Source organism: Balearica regulorum, chromosome 7 (genome assembly GCF_011004875.1).
Source record: "Balearica regulorum gibbericeps isolate bBalReg1 chromosome 7, bBalReg1.pri, whole genome shotgun sequence".
Classification (NCBI taxonomy): Eukaryota; Metazoa; Chordata; class Aves; order Gruiformes; family Gruidae; genus Balearica; species Balearica regulorum.
The window spans coordinates 24,285,086-24,300,672 of NC_046190.1; the positions used below are offsets into that span (position 1 = coordinate 24,285,086).

Sequence of the window (15,587 nt, forward strand, 5' to 3'; positions counted from 1 at the left end):
ATTAATTGTCTAAAAGTGGAATTATTAGATTTTATGATCAGTTCGGCTCAGTGATTTCCACAGTAGGTTTTACAGATAAAGCAAAAGGGAAATTATTTAAGTGCCCTATCTGAAAAGTGGGCTGTGTACATTACCCATATACCAGTGACCTGGCCTTGACACACCTGAGCATAATATAGAATATGAAGTGGCAGTTTATATCTAAACCTCTGGATACCACAAAAATAATGTTTATGTAGTTGATCCCATTTGAAGGAAAGTAGGCTCCGGCTTACTTTCACCATAGCTGTTTTCTTTGTTATGAATAATAAAGTCAGTAAAGTAAACAGACCTGACTTGAAGTATATACGGACTGCAGATTTAGTGAATACAGTAAACATGAACTATTTTTATATTGTTAGGTTTTGGCTATACCTACTGAATGATATAATACTAATGTTTGTTTAAAAAGAATACATAGAGTTGTCGGAAACCAGATTTAAAGTTTGGAAGGCTGCTTACGTTGGTTTTGTTTGCTGTAGACTGCTACCCTGTGCCCCCCACCGCCCTCCTAATCCATCCTGATTCCTCTGCCTGCCCCAGTGATTAGCAATCAAAACTAAACCAGAGAGGAGTCTATGGAACCAAATATTTATGTCCCTTGTAATCCGACACTGTGATATTGTACTGTGAACCTGAAAAGATGCCAGGCCACGCGTTGTGGCTAATAGCAATGGGATCACATATGAAACTGCGGAACTCTAGTCCAAATTGTTGGCTTTATAAATTTGATAATAAGTACATTTCCTGATAGAATATAAAAGTGCAATAAACTATGCGTGCCCTCTCTTTTCTCTCCACCTGTCCAATTGCGGAATGCTGTTTGTACAGTATATTGTTGTTGCTGACAACTGAATAAGAATTTTTAGGAGCAGTTGGCTATCAAATGATGGCAAATTTAAAGGTTATGCAAATTGTGCCAGTACAGCCCAGCTTGTTTCAGACCTCTTTTCTCTATTATCATATCAATTGAGTCAGCTCATAGTAGACAAAGCAAGGTTATGGGAACCACCTAGAGCATCATGCACCATTAAACATCAATGCAGCATACATGAACATCTGCAACAACGATCTTATTAACAGAGGGTATAACGGAAGGCAATAAACAGCTTTCCTAGTCACTTAATTGTAAAAAATTTAATAATCTAATACTTGCATTATTTATCAACAGCAAGTTGGTCAAAAATTATGCAATTGTGGTGGATTAGGTTACAATACCTATTACACACTGTAAATTACTACAAAAATATGAAAATCCCTTTGTGAGCAGTTAAACACTGTAGTTAAGAGTGCTAAAAATGCAATTTTCTTTGAATCGCTTGTGCATCACGGCATGTAAGTATCTGCTTTTTGCACTAACATTTTTATATTTGGCTAAAACCAAGTATAAAAAAACCTAAAGATTGTTGGTTTTGTTTTGTTTTTTTTTATATCCTGCTTAACTAGACAGCTTAAACATTTCAAAGATCAAGGCACAGTTGTTTTGTTGTGAAAAGTAGAATACAGAAAACATAAAGTGCTGTTTGTGCAACCAAAACAGATGTTTGGGGGAACAAAGTAAAACATGTTAGATGTTCATAGTGGATATGTATTGCGTGTTGGTTTCTGGTGTAGTCACTAGACTGGTCTAGAAGGTGAGAACATGTGAAGCTGTGATCTCAAATGGCTTAGGGAAATGAATACAGAAATTAATATATGTCAGAAATTTATGATAGAGAGAAACAAGGTTTGGTTCTTCAAGGCCAAGGCAAGCCAGTAGGGATCAGCAAGGCTTGGACCACAGCCTTTGCTGGAGTCAGATAAATTGGTGGGGAGTGAGAGCCCTCCCCTCTCCTTGGAGACTGGGGGCACTGGTGGATTCCCTGGTTTTGATTAACAGGGAACTGGAGGCCTACTCATAAAAGGTTAGAGCTGCAGGAGGAAAACACCACTCTTCCGATTTCAGCCTGAACATGCAAAATGTACAGGCATTTAAGAATAAATTCAGAAAAAGGAAATAAGAGACTCGATGAGCAAAACAATACAGGCTCAAAGGTCGAGTTTGACAAGTGCATTCAGCAGAAAAACCTGCTCCAGACGTTGGTCTGCTCCCAAGCAGCTTGCTTCCTTCCTGGCACCCTCAGCTCCCGCCTCTGCTGCTGCCGCCGAGTAGCAATTGGATCACATTTGTATTTATATGGAAAAAGAATGAAGCCTTCTAAGTTTTTGTTGGCATAAAAATCCAAATTGCGCTAGGATCATTGTCTACAATCAGCCTCTGGGTCACCAGCAGGCCCCTCAGTCGTTTCTGTAATCAGTAGGAATCAAGAGGCAACAGAGAAGAATGGGGGGGACAGGGTGAATGAGGACAGTAAGCAGCAAAGAAAGCTTGGTACAAGTATAAATTTGGCAAGTTGAGAGTTACAGAAGTTAATTTTGTTTCCATAAATAAAGAAAGTTTATCTTCAAAAGTGTCAAATTGAAAGTCTTTTTTTTTTTTTTTTTTAATCCGGGTTTATTTCCTCTAGGAAAAGATGGCAAAAAAGCAGGCAGTATGTCTAAATAACCATTAAGTGTATGCTTTATACTGAAATGGTTCTAAAAGGAACAAGTAACAAGCATTTTCCATTTTTTTCCCCCACATTTTTAAGTTACAGTTCAAATGATCTCACTCTGTAGGCTAACCAGATTTTTTCCTGCATATCTATCTGGTTTTTAAAGCAATATCTGCTTCTTGCCTTTCTTCATAACTTTTCATAACTTAATTATATCAGTAGAGTGTCCACGTTTTATTTATACATATCTATTTACTTGCTTACCAGCCTTGCTTTTCAGACTGGAAACTCTTCAGAGCAGAAACCCTTTTTTTTTCTTCTTCTTCTTCTAATACATATCTTGGTGGTCACCTTGACAGTACGAGAATACAAATTAGTTTTAAAAGATCACAAGTTGAACTTGGCTATAAGTGCCAACTAAAGTTTGATTAATTTTAAAATGTTTTATTGCTTCTAAAAAGAAGATTGATGTTTTGGTTTTTAGGTTGAAATAACTCAAAACTGAATGATTCAGCAATTTAATACTACAGAAATAAAACTTTGAAGAAAAGTAACTGAGAGTGACAGGTGATGGTAGGAGTTTGACAAGGTTCCGCAGAGATAGAGGCTGGAAATTTTTAATTTGTCTGCTAGGTTAGTTATTTTGGTTTTGTCAAGCAGCCTGTTTATACAGCGTTGGGGTGTACTTGAAATGACAGTGCATGCACTGTAAAGCCTGTTGTGTTACCTTTATGAGTGCCTATATGCTACTGCGGCCTTTAAAGGGCTTTTTACACAAACATACGATTCAAGAACTCTTGCTGGAAACTGTTTGTCAAAACTGCTATTATAATAGCTGTATCCAAAAGAATTTAATTCACTGTGTAGTCAATAATTCTATAAATTCAGGGTTGTATAATTTACATTAAAATGTATGTGACATTATTTTAAAAGGTAGTAGATTGATCATCCTGCTGACAGCAATGATTAGGTAATACTTTTAAACTGATTAAGTGATATTACAGAGATCATAGTTTGGGGTATTTAATTATCTAAGAAATTGTTTGCAACTAATGTAGGGGAGAAATAAACTACTCCATTTTGGGCCAAATTGTTTTTCTAGACTGGCATAACACTTAAAGAATTCCATTGAAAACACTGGAGTTGCTCTGTGTTTAACTGGCATTTTAAGAGCAGAATGTTTTCCCATTGAGATTAGAACAAATTTCAGCCTCCATTGCAGTGACATCTTCTAATAGATTTAAAACCTGCAAAACCCTGAGAAAATTCATTTAGCAAGCATGTTTCATTCTTCAAAAGTAAATAAGTAGTCTAGGGAGATCTTAATTAAAGGCAACACAGAATAAACAAATGCAGCTCGAGAAGAAAAAGATAATTATAAAAGTTCTTGAGCTGAGCTCTGAGTTAAAAGGATGAAAAAATAAAATTTCTACATGTAATTTGAATATTTCAAGGCAATGGTGTAGAATTTCTATGGTATATCTACCTCAGCAATGTCCAACTAGTATCAAATTAATTATTTTTTTAAAAGGAGAAATAGGTAGATACATTAACTTATTTTTAGTAATGTTTCTAGGGAAGGCTGTCTCTTCCATTCCGATGGACTGATTTTATTTATGAAGCTAAATATAAATTCTCCCAGAAGAAAAAGCTCCTTCAGATCTGCTCTGTAGTGACCTAATGCTCACTCCTTCTCTTTTCAGTCTTACTGATGCTCAAGTAAAATAGAAGTGCCTTGGGCCCATTTCTGCCTCCACTGACGACCTATGCTTCTCAGATTATCATGTAGCATAAACAAAGCTGTCATGTAACATGGCATTTATTTAAATGATGTGATTTCTGTGTTCACCTCTCTGAAACTGAGGTATAGCTAAGAAAGCTTGCAAGTTTTGACAGGTGCATTTGCCCCGCTATGGCAATATGCTTAACGTATAAAAAATGCGAGGCATAATGCAGTTTTTGTCCTGCTCAAAATCAAATTATAATGCGTTTTTCTTGTTTGTTTTTGTTTGGATTTTTTGGGGTTTGGTTTTTTTAGCCAATGCCCTGATAAGCTTTTGGGTAGGAATTGCTTTGACCTGATTATAGGTTGATATTTGTCAGAAAATTCTCCCGTAGGACAGTGTTTTGATGGTCCAGCTATGCAATGGTTTAAGATATGTCTGTAGAATACCACAAAATGGAGTACAAATATACGTGCATTCCTGCTAGTGTGGGGGTCAGTGCAAACAGTAAGTGAGGTGCTCGGTCTGCTTTCTGAGCTGAGAGATGCTTCATTTTTGCACAGTCCTCATAGCCAAGTTTCAGAAGCTTGAAGAGCATGTGTGAGCTAGAATATATGTGTCAGTGTAACTTGGACATATGTATGTGATGTATTCTTTACATTAGACATTGACATTCCAACTGTCATCATTTGTGTGCATTTTCAATTCTTGAGCTACCTATTTACAGATAGAAACAGATTTGTGTGTATTTCCCATTCTTGTATACAACACAAAAAAGAATAGGTTTTTGAGGGGTTAGCTTGGTTTTTTACATGTAAGAATCAAATAAGATACATGGTGGCCAAACCAATACGTGTAGGATTTACAGTGCAGGAAGAGATATTTATATTTGTTAATATCCAAGGCCAGATCTGGTTTTGTGTCACGCTGTACTTTCACTGGTGTGGCTAGGCTCACTGCAGTAGAGCATGCTCTCGACAGAGACTAGGATCATACCATTATTGTAACACATCTCTTCTGTCTTCAGGACTGATTTTGATCTGAGCTCTTCATAGTAATTCCAAGACAGTCATTGTGTTGTATCAGTGAAACATCTGCAGAAGCTTTTCTTAATTTTGGTGCTTATGACTTCACACCTTTTGCCTTTCCTGAGTCCTCAACCCCTTTCCTGGTCCGGACAGAGATCACAGGAAAAGAATTCCACTCTGAACAGTACCTTATGTCTTCAGCAGCCATGCTGAGTTAGAGGAGTGCGTTTTCTGGCAGTTCAGTGGACGCAGTTTCAGCTCCCTCTGAAATCTGTGCCTAGCGGGCAAATGGCAATACTCTTGTGTGCTCAGAAAGGCTTTTTCAACAGAGTTCATTGCCATTCTAAACCTTAAACATTGTGACACATGCCAGAAAAATTCAGCGGCTTGTTCTTTAGGGCAGTTTTTCCATATATGTATGCGTGTATATATGTATTTTTAAAATGTTATATTAGCACCAAACTGAAGTAAAAGTAGTATTTTCTGTTGACCTCTTGCTTCCCCATCTTTTACACACATAGTGTTTTGTTTACTTGTGCAAACAAAGAATTATTTAATATGAGAAACAGAGCTTCAACTCATGGCACTGGCGGTGATGATATAGAAAATACTGATGTTTAAGTGGCTCTCCCACACCTTCCATAAACACATTTGGGCCTCTAGAAGATATTCATGAGTCATTAGTTGATGCTGTTACATTTTTTACAATTGTTCTAACTAGATACAGAGTTCTGAGTCTGATCTCATGCTGGTATAAATCAAGAGTTATTTCAAAGGAGCAGTGTTGAATTGAGAGGAGTACAGACTAGTTCAGAGGATATACGCAGGGTGCAAAAATAGTGTTTAATTTTACATCATGGCTAATAGTCGATGTATATGAGTGTACGAGTTCCTTTGGAGGAACCTTCTTTCCCCTATTAGCTCTAATCCTATAAATCACCCTTTAGTGAGATGCTATGAATATGACTTCTGAATAAAAACACTCTTGACTAGATAATGGGACAATGCGTATGTCTGAGGAGAACTACAAAGGGAAGGCAAGTCTCATTGAACATGTTTGGATTAACTTTACCCCCTAGGAGAGAGGGAAAATGGGGTCTGCACACTGTCATTTCCCCTACAGATATCTATAGGACCATGAGTAGAGCCACAGAAGATTCAAAGTCTGTGGCATCATATTCTCTGTTTCTACTGAAAATGAACTAGCTGCCTGAGAGGGACAGTACTTTTTATCCTGGTCAACACAGCTATATGGACTTAGTTTTGCTCAGCAAGCTGCAAAGAGAATTTTAGCCTGATTGCACTACTTGGGTCTTTTATTATGGAAACAAATTAATATTTGTATTAATTGTATAATACCATAGACATAAATGCATTGTAAATGACATCTACTCTATAACTTGTATGGGGTAACATAGTTTATTATAGCATTAAAGGCTTAACTTCTTCTACGTTACTAGTTATAAAGTTTCCTTGGCTGCATGTTGAATTCATTAGAATACAGCATCATTTGTTGCGTATTATTAAAATATTTTATTAGAAAGATCCCAAAGCATGTGGCTGACTTGCGTCTCACACTATTTAACTCCATTGACTTGCACAAATAAATTCCTTATTTTTTCTGACAAGCCCCACATAGCTACAGCACCAGGCCAAACAATGCACAGAACTAGATGGAGAGAGGAGATGTTGGCATGCAAAACAAGGCAAACTTACCATGCCCACTAAAAGTGCCAGGGGGCCTGGAGTGTTCATCCAGTACAGCTATCTGAAAGTCCCAGCCTGACAGTGCAGGATCTCATTCTGTTTGCTTAGAAATGACGGGTTGAATCAACACTGCCAGGTTTGAAATATAGCATCACTGGAAGTCTTAAGGATTTCTAACCGGGGGTTCAGTGCACAGTGCCCTGCCCCACGTTGCCTGGTAACTTTGGACAGTGCCGTGCTGATACAGTGGGTGAATTGTGGTACCTATTTGATTTATGGTATCAAGTGTAGTATCTTTGTGTGAAGTACAGCAACAACAGCATTTTTTACTGTAGAAAAAACAGGGGAAAGTGTTGTTATACTAATGATTTTTTAAAGATGTATTAATGTGCTGATGAAGGTGCAGAGACTTAGAGCCTATAGGCTTCTGGGTTTTACCTTCTGGAGAGAGGCAAGAGCTCAGAATCATCCTGACTGACACGGGCGTCTTCCAAATACTTTTTTCATTTACTTCTTACCTTGTAGCTGCCCAGAGACATTTACAGGTTTTGAGTTCAGGTTTCTATGTTCTGTCACGTTCTTCCTGTCTCTCTTTTTTTTTTTTTCCTCTCCTTTCATTTTATCTGTTTTTGGCCCCTGATCTAAAGAAAATTAGAGAGCATGGAGGTGGGGAGGAGATGGGACAGAATTCTGTTTCACAGTTGTTCCTTTTTTTACAAGTTAAAGCTCACAAAAGAAACATGAATGTGTCTCCATCTTGTAAGCATCTGTACTACCACTACCAACCCACGGATCAAAAGATTATTTGAGGAAATAGCTAGACATTTTTGTGTATATTTTAGGGGTCCCTTCTTCCTTTTATTTTATTTTAATACAAAATTAAGGACACTCCAACATGTTGCCCATAAGAGTTCTGTTACAGGTAATTAAATGTAAGTTTACACATTTAATCTACTTTTAAGAGCAAGAGAGACTGGTAAATGACCCAGTTAAGGAAAGTACTCAGCCTAATTAGATGTAATGATTGCTTGCTGGTGTTTATTACTGTACTAAGAGTAGACGTGTAGTCTGTGATTCTAATTTGGTTTAAAGACAGACCTGTAGTATTTGCAGCTATCATCAGAGTTCGATTGTTTCATTTAACAACATGAAATGGGCTTGTGTTCATTTGGGAGCTTAAATGTATTAGAATGGAAGGAGCACCGTTTTTACAGTTAATATTGCTCTCCAGTTATTATCTCTCCAGACTGTTTTTCCTACAAAAATATCGTAAGCTAGATATGCTGGTGCATATTTTTGCCTGAGGAAAATAAAGATAGACTTCACATCTTTATGTACATAATGTGACAAATTAACAATAACTAAATTTACCAATGAGTTGATTCCTTTTGATTTATCTGTGAATATTGTCTTCAGCCTATCAAATCACCATACTAATGTTTGATTTTGATTATTTCTGTATCATTCTAAAGCAGTTGAGTTCCTCACTAATGTAAAATCATTGAGAGCTGAATCAGAGTCCCAACATTTTAGATTTCATTAATGCTTGTTACTAAAACTTCCCTAATTATAGACACCTTGTTGCAATTTGCACTCACAATTCTGGACTTCCAGGAAATAATATCAAGTGGAATGTGTTGTATCCCAGGGTGTTTACCATAGAAGATATTTGTTGTTTAAAAATAGAACACTGGATTTTATGCCCAGAGGAGCAGCACTTGGACTTCAAAACACTTATGTAATTATTCTTTATTTCATAAGCTCTCAGAATGATAAATGAAATCAGAACTGACTTTGAAAAGCAAGGCCACTGATGACCAGTGCACTTAGCCAAGGTGTCTCTATGTTTGCTATGATGGATTTGGGAGTTTTATAGCATAATAGATCACACACAAAAATGAAGTTAAAGCAACATTAAAGTCACAAAAGCAAGGATATTCAGAATGGAGACTTCTGCTTCATCTTAATTCACCCTGTTGTGCCTAGTCGTTACAAAAGACAGATCAGTAAGAGATGTTAGCATTTTTTTATGTTATTACATACATACATAATGTATTACATACATTATTACATACATATATTACAGGCATAGCAAGGTAATTTAGTGGCCTGTTTCATTCTAACTGACTTCATTTATTGTGAAGGAAAGAAAAAAACCCACCACCTCAGTATTATTTTGTTGTATTTTTCAATACGTATTATTGTTAACTGTGGTTTAGTAGACTCTACTAGGCTAGTAGAAGTTCTCCTAAGGTTAAAGGAAGATAATTTGCCTATTGGGTGTGTGCAGATGGCAATATCTTTATAATGTAGTATGTGTTCCAAAGCCATGCTGGCTTCTTCTGAAACTTCAGTACTTCAAACTATGACATTATTGCTCTTTTTGAAAGTATATAAAGTTATAGACAGAATGTATGAGCCAGGTAGAGATGGAAAACTGTGATCAGAAAAAAAAAGATTGTTCTTGTACCAGCCGAATACCTTGATGAGTTTGGGGTTTTAGACCGATTCAGCTACTTAGGTATACTGCAGAAAGAACAGTATAGGAGCTCATAGTGCAATACTCACCTGCAGGTACTAGAGGGGGCCGGAGGAAGGAATCAAGACAAAGGGGGAAAAGAAAGGAGAAAGATGATGGTGAGAACTTTCGTTTGTGTTAGTTTGCTTGAATAGAGTCTCATTTGATGCCAAGCCCCATTTACATCATTTGAAACATAATGTCTATGCATTATTCACTCTGTGTGCCCAAACACATACATTTGTATGCATATGCAAGTGTCTACTGTGTATTTAACGTAGAACATCTGTGTGTGCCCATGCACACTTGGGAAGGAAACAGGTTCGTTTATTACAATGTGTCTTCAACGGAGTTATCACTTTGTTCATTGTTTTAGCATTATGCAGAGCAAATCACATATACCTTCTTCTGAAATGGATGAATACGCTCTGCTCTTCTGGCAGAGTTTAATGTAAGACCTCTCTTTCTTGATTTCCAATTCAAATGAATCCTGTTAAAATTACTAAAAAACATTGCTCTTGAAGACTATCTTAAGAGCACAACACAGCATTGAAGCACGCTTCTAAATAGCTTTCTTAACAGGGTAGAGAGTAGGATGCACTGAGAACTGACTGAAACCTGTTCTTTAATTGGAATATTCATCTTATGTTTTTCATTACCCTTCTTCCTTTGCCTCTCATGGATGGTTGTTGCTAATGCTCCCCTCCCCTCCCCTCCTGGTGGGCCAGCCAACAGTTCCCTCTGGAGGCAGCATCATTATATCTGCCTGGTTCACTTAGTAGCAGATGGTGAAGAGCAGTAGAGCTGATACACTGCATTTCACAGAAACCAGGATCCTTCTGGTACCTCTGCAGCATACACAGACTTGCCTGATTTGAGACTGTGAATTCTTTATATGCCTCCCAAAGTAGGTTTCCTTGTTTGCTACTGTGTACGTCAGTGTGAGAGAGATTTTTATGATCTGCTCTGTTGCTGGACAGTGAAGAAACTACTTATCTCCAGCTTTCAGCTACTGGAGGATCTAGTTCCCATTTTATTTCTATTTTTACCAAAAATTAAAAGAAAACAGCTCTGATGGTTTTCATTTTCACTGGTTGACAGGCTTTTCTTCCTCCTCCCCTTTTTTTAATTCCTGCTGTCTGCCAAAGGACAATCTGTTTGCTCTGAGACAGTTTAATGCATACTGACTACCAGAGGCAGAACTTCCATTGGCTCTGTTACAGGGGTAATTTACACTTTAACAAGGTATTGTGACAAGGTGGTAATTATATTTTTATCACGTCATTATGACATTACCACCTGGAAAGCCATAGCTGATTAATTAGTGGCATATATTAAATTTATAACCCTAGAACTCTAAAGTTATCATACCTAAGTGGTGTAATTATGTTGAACTGTGGTGTGGCAGTGAATTGGAGGTGAAGATGCTGAGTATCCACCTATGGCAATAGGTTTAATGAGTGCCAGTAGAGGGCAGGGAGCTGCAGAGAAGAAAATATTTTTTTAAAAAAAGAAATACTAAGGAAGAGGGTGAAGTCATTGAAATCTTGAAACCAAATCTAGTCAGATGGCAAATTGCAAAGCTTCTTACATATATGTGTTTCTTAAAAAGATGTAATTTGAGAACACTTTGATTTGCACTAGTTCCTGCTTTTAATTTCACAGCTTTATTTGAGTTAGTTCACGTGCATTTTGGTTTTTACAGTGCAGCAATTTCTGTTGAGCTTTTGGAGGCTTGGACTGGCCATTCTGGAGGCTATATCACCTCTCTGCAACTAATAGGAAGCACTGGTTTTGGCAGGGTGGATTTTTCTTAGTCTTGTCCACATGCCCAGGTGGTTTATGTTGTTCCTCCTGATTTACTTTTTTCCTCTTGCCCTTAATATTTGGAGATAAAGAAAAGAAATGAGGCTGGAAGTAATTAATGAAAATGTCCACAACAAATAGCTTGATCAAATGTGTTCCTATATCCCTGTGCAGTAAATACAGACAGAATTATAAACAAAAATCTATTTTTATCCAAATTGTCGTGTTTAAGGTCAGCTCCAGTTTTGAATTGTTTTGATTTTCACTGTTTGTTGTGCTTTTCAAAGTCATATTTGCAAGTAACTCATGGCTTATTCTCCCATTCCACTATAGAAAATGAAGTGACTACTTTCCCTGTGTTGGTGAGTGATCAGAGTGAAATTGTGGATACCAATGGAGCTGGAGATGCGTTTGTTGGAGGTATTTCTTACTTTTCTCTTGTTTGGAGGTTATCCTGTTATTCTCTTTGTATAAAATCTACCAACTGTCCTTCAGAATGAGCTTCATTCTTTCAGAGCTTTTCTCTGCTTCCTGAAGTTATATGATTTAAGTAAGTTCTGATTTTCAAAGGGAAAGTGTGTTCTATTACTTTAAAACTAATATGCCATTATGCTGTACTCTGGTCGTTTTCATGAGATTAATTGTATCTGTCAGACTGTTGCATAAACAAGCTGCATCAAGTACTATATAGTGTACAGAAATCCCTCCTGGCTTAAATGTTAACACATTGTTGTTCTTTAAAACAGGTTGTAGTGAATATTAAACAGTATGTTAATAAGTGAGCATAATGTCTTCTGATCATGTCAATTTTGGTAGAACATCTGCTTCCAATACAATTATTTGGACATCAGAAAAGAACACAAAGGGTTAATTTGTTAAAACAAACCCAGAAAATATCTGGCATTGCTTAATATCCATTTGCAAACTTACTATTTTTTTTGGCACAAGCTCTAAGGAAAAAAGAGGATGTTATGTCTATGCCTGTTTTAAAAAATGATTCAATATAAGCCAAAAACCAATCTAATCCAAAAGTTCTGTCATTCATTGTAACCTTCATACATGTAGTTCTGTGATGCACTATTGCATCCCGAAGCCTCTAATATCCAGTACGTAGTAGCTGTAAGGAGCTCCATTAGTCACAAATTTACTGGAAACATTACTAAAGAGACTTTATAAATAGAATTGCAGGGCTCAGTCTTGTAGCTATGAAGGGAATAACAAGCAGCGTGTTACCAAATTAAAGCTTCAGAACTGTGTCCCACTTCAAGAAAGTATCCAAAATAAGCTTAATCTTAAGCATGTGAGTAATTCCATCCTTACTCAATACATCACTTAAACCAATGATACATTTTCAGTATATGCTTAAATCTGGCTGAAAATAGGAATGTTATTACTCATTGCTTTGGTGCTTTCATGAATCAAAAAGGACAGAAATAGAGGGAAACATGTTAGGTCATATTATTCATACACCTTTTAGTGCATGGTTGTCACTCTCTATTGTTCCTAAATCACAAACAAGACTAAATTTGAACCAGTAAGTAACAGTGACTGTAACATAAATAAGATCTTCAAGGGCTTGTCCTTGTGTACATGTGCTCTGTGTATCACCTGTACCACTAAGCTGCTGTTCTTGTCATGAAAAAGGGAAAAGGTCTTGCCTATTTTGTTTTCAGATCCTGAAAATAAAGTAATACTGGGTAGGGCCCAAATGGGCAATATGGCAGACATGATCCAAGCTTTGCCTCAGCAGGAAGCAGCTTTTCATGTGTCTGACATGTTTGTCTTGGGTTGTATTTATTCTCAGTTCTTCAGATTTTAGGCATTTTGAAATCAGGTTCTTTTTTTTTTTAATAATCCTACTTTTGATCTTTCCTAGTTTAGCTGGAGGAAGACTATTGCAGCTAAATAATCAGGCTTTAAGAAGTTCCTGGTGTCTCATAACCCTTGCTCTTTAAATTATATCCTTTTCCCTGGTACTGCCATAGCTGCTGTTTTTCTGTAGAAGGGCTAAAACGTTGACTTCAGTAATTATTCAGAACATCCTACGCAGAGAGGCTGATATAAGCCACATCAGACTCTATTCCAAGCTGCTACCTTCCACCAGCAGTATAAGGAGTTCAGACACAGCCTGTCAGGCTGGTCTTGCATCAGTTGTGAGATTCCTTTCTCCAAGTGTCAAACAGGGGATTTCAGTAGTTTGGGGAAAAATGATGTGGAAAATGCTAAACTCCGTTGGGAAGGAGGGAAAGAAAATACATCTTTTAGATCAACTCCCCTTTGTCATTCTAAGTCTGTTAAGATAATGTGTCTGGATACAGCAAGCTTTAGTGTATTTATTTGGGGTAATCTTAGGAAAAGTCCTATGTTACTGTTTACGGACATATTTTCCTCCATTCGCCCACAAATAGCACTGAGGCATCAGTTGCTTTTTGTATGGAGCACAAGTGCAGTGCAGTCCAGTGGTGGCATGGCATTGTACTCCCTCGATACCAGGGAAGGAAAGGACCACAGCTGGGTTTTCCTCTGTAATAGAAGTTGGCTCAGCAGTCGCAAATCTGTCTGAAATCTCATCCTGGTTAGACGCTTGCCGGAGCTTCGGTATGTGAGCTGAAGTTCTTGTTGCACCATATTTCTCTCTGCTATGACTCACAAAGCAACATGAGCTTTAGAATATCCATGGTTCTTCCATTAGCTTCTGAGATATCTTAGTTCTCCTCTGTCACTCCATAAATAATAAATTGGTGGTTTATTCTCCTCAGAGAACAGATTTTCCTGAGTTTAGTCCAGATGGGAGATTTGGGAGTCATAGCAGTCTAGATACACAGCTGATTCTAGTCTTATATACTGTGGTCTCCTTCTTCATGGAGTCATTTCATTTTCCTTCCCATATGTAGGAAATAGGATACTGGACTGGATAGGCTTTGATTTGGTCTGTGTTTCATTTGGGGGAAATGTCTGTATTTTATCTATATCACACTTTTCATGTGTTTTCAAAGTGCATTTTTGCAACAGGAAAAGTTCTTTATTGTCTCCTTACCAGAAGGCCCTACGCAGTAATGTTGGTAATACTACTCAACATATGTATCTTTTCTTGATTCTAGCATTGAGCCAGATGCAATGTTATTGTCCTGACAGAATTTTTATAATGGGAAGGTTATATTCTGTTCAGTGTTTTTCTAGTTTTTTCTTTGATTGAGGTTTTTATCAAGTTGTTACTACCTAGGCAACAGTACATATAATATTTTCATTTTAGTGTCCTGGTTGTAAAATGTTTCAGAATTCATCCCTTAACTCAAAAATGCACTCAGTGTTATAATATACTGTCTGGGAAACATAGTTCCTTTATTCAAACAGCAGAGAACAAGAGTCCCATGGCAAAGCTTCTGATACTTCTCTGGGACTGGTATATTAACATGAGTGAACGGTGGTTTTGTTGGAGCAAGTGTCTTGGCTGAGAGGGAAATGTGGGATATAATGAGAACTAACCCCATCAAGCAGAATCTATTTTACATTGGGAGGTCAGGTTTGTTAGACTGTCTCATATTTTGAAAGGTCTTTCACGGAGGCACTCTCTTCCGGAGGTATAGCTCACAGATTGTAAGGAAATTCCTTCTCAATAATTATGCCAACTTGGCAAATCACTCCTCGTGTGCTTCTCCATGTGAAAGTGGAAAATAAAATAATCTGTTGTTTGGGTTTTTTTCTAGAACCTATCTAACTACTGAAGGTCTTGAAACCTTAAAGTCATGAAAAAGTTTGAAGACACAAAGTTTCTGGGTACTTGTAACTCTGTGAGTTGATTCATGAGTTCAGCATTTCTGAACATGAAGCCGCTGGCCTCCAAGGAGAACTAGCTCACTCCAACAGCTAGCAACAAGAAATAAACTGCATTCTTCAATTGAAATGTGTTTTTATTAAGTTGGCACCAGGAGTGTCTCTGAATTTCATGCCTCTTACTGCAGGCATCAAGTCATCTGCCATTCAGGCTGGTGCAATGCATGAATGAGAAACTGAGTCTTTGAATTGCTGCAAGTATCTTTATGCTAAAAACATTTCTCTGTATAATACTAGCAGAGTTCTGCCTTTATTGCTTTCTAGTAACACTGCTACCTTTTAGAAGTTTAAGCAATCATGATTTACTTTGTAGCATCTTAGCACCTCTTGTGGATTTCAAGGGTACCACAGATTTTCGGTTATAAATCCCTGAAATACCCATAAATTAAAGTTGCAG

The 15,587-nt window shown here is 37.3% G+C and overlaps 1 protein-coding gene across 4 annotated transcripts in view; it reads left to right on the forward strand.

The window, feature by feature from the left end:
- Positions 1-15,587, forward strand: part of ADK (adenosine kinase) — a 295,032-nt gene that overhangs the window by 264,749 nt on the left and 14,696 nt on the right. For all 4 annotated transcript variants that reach the window (XM_075758603.1, XM_075758601.1, XM_075758600.1 and 1 more), the window contains one exon: positions 11,690-11,776. In XM_075758603.1, coding sequence (XP_075614718.1) covers positions 11,690-11,776 — 87 coding nt within the window. The remainder of the gene's footprint in view (positions 1-11,689; positions 11,777-15,587) is intronic.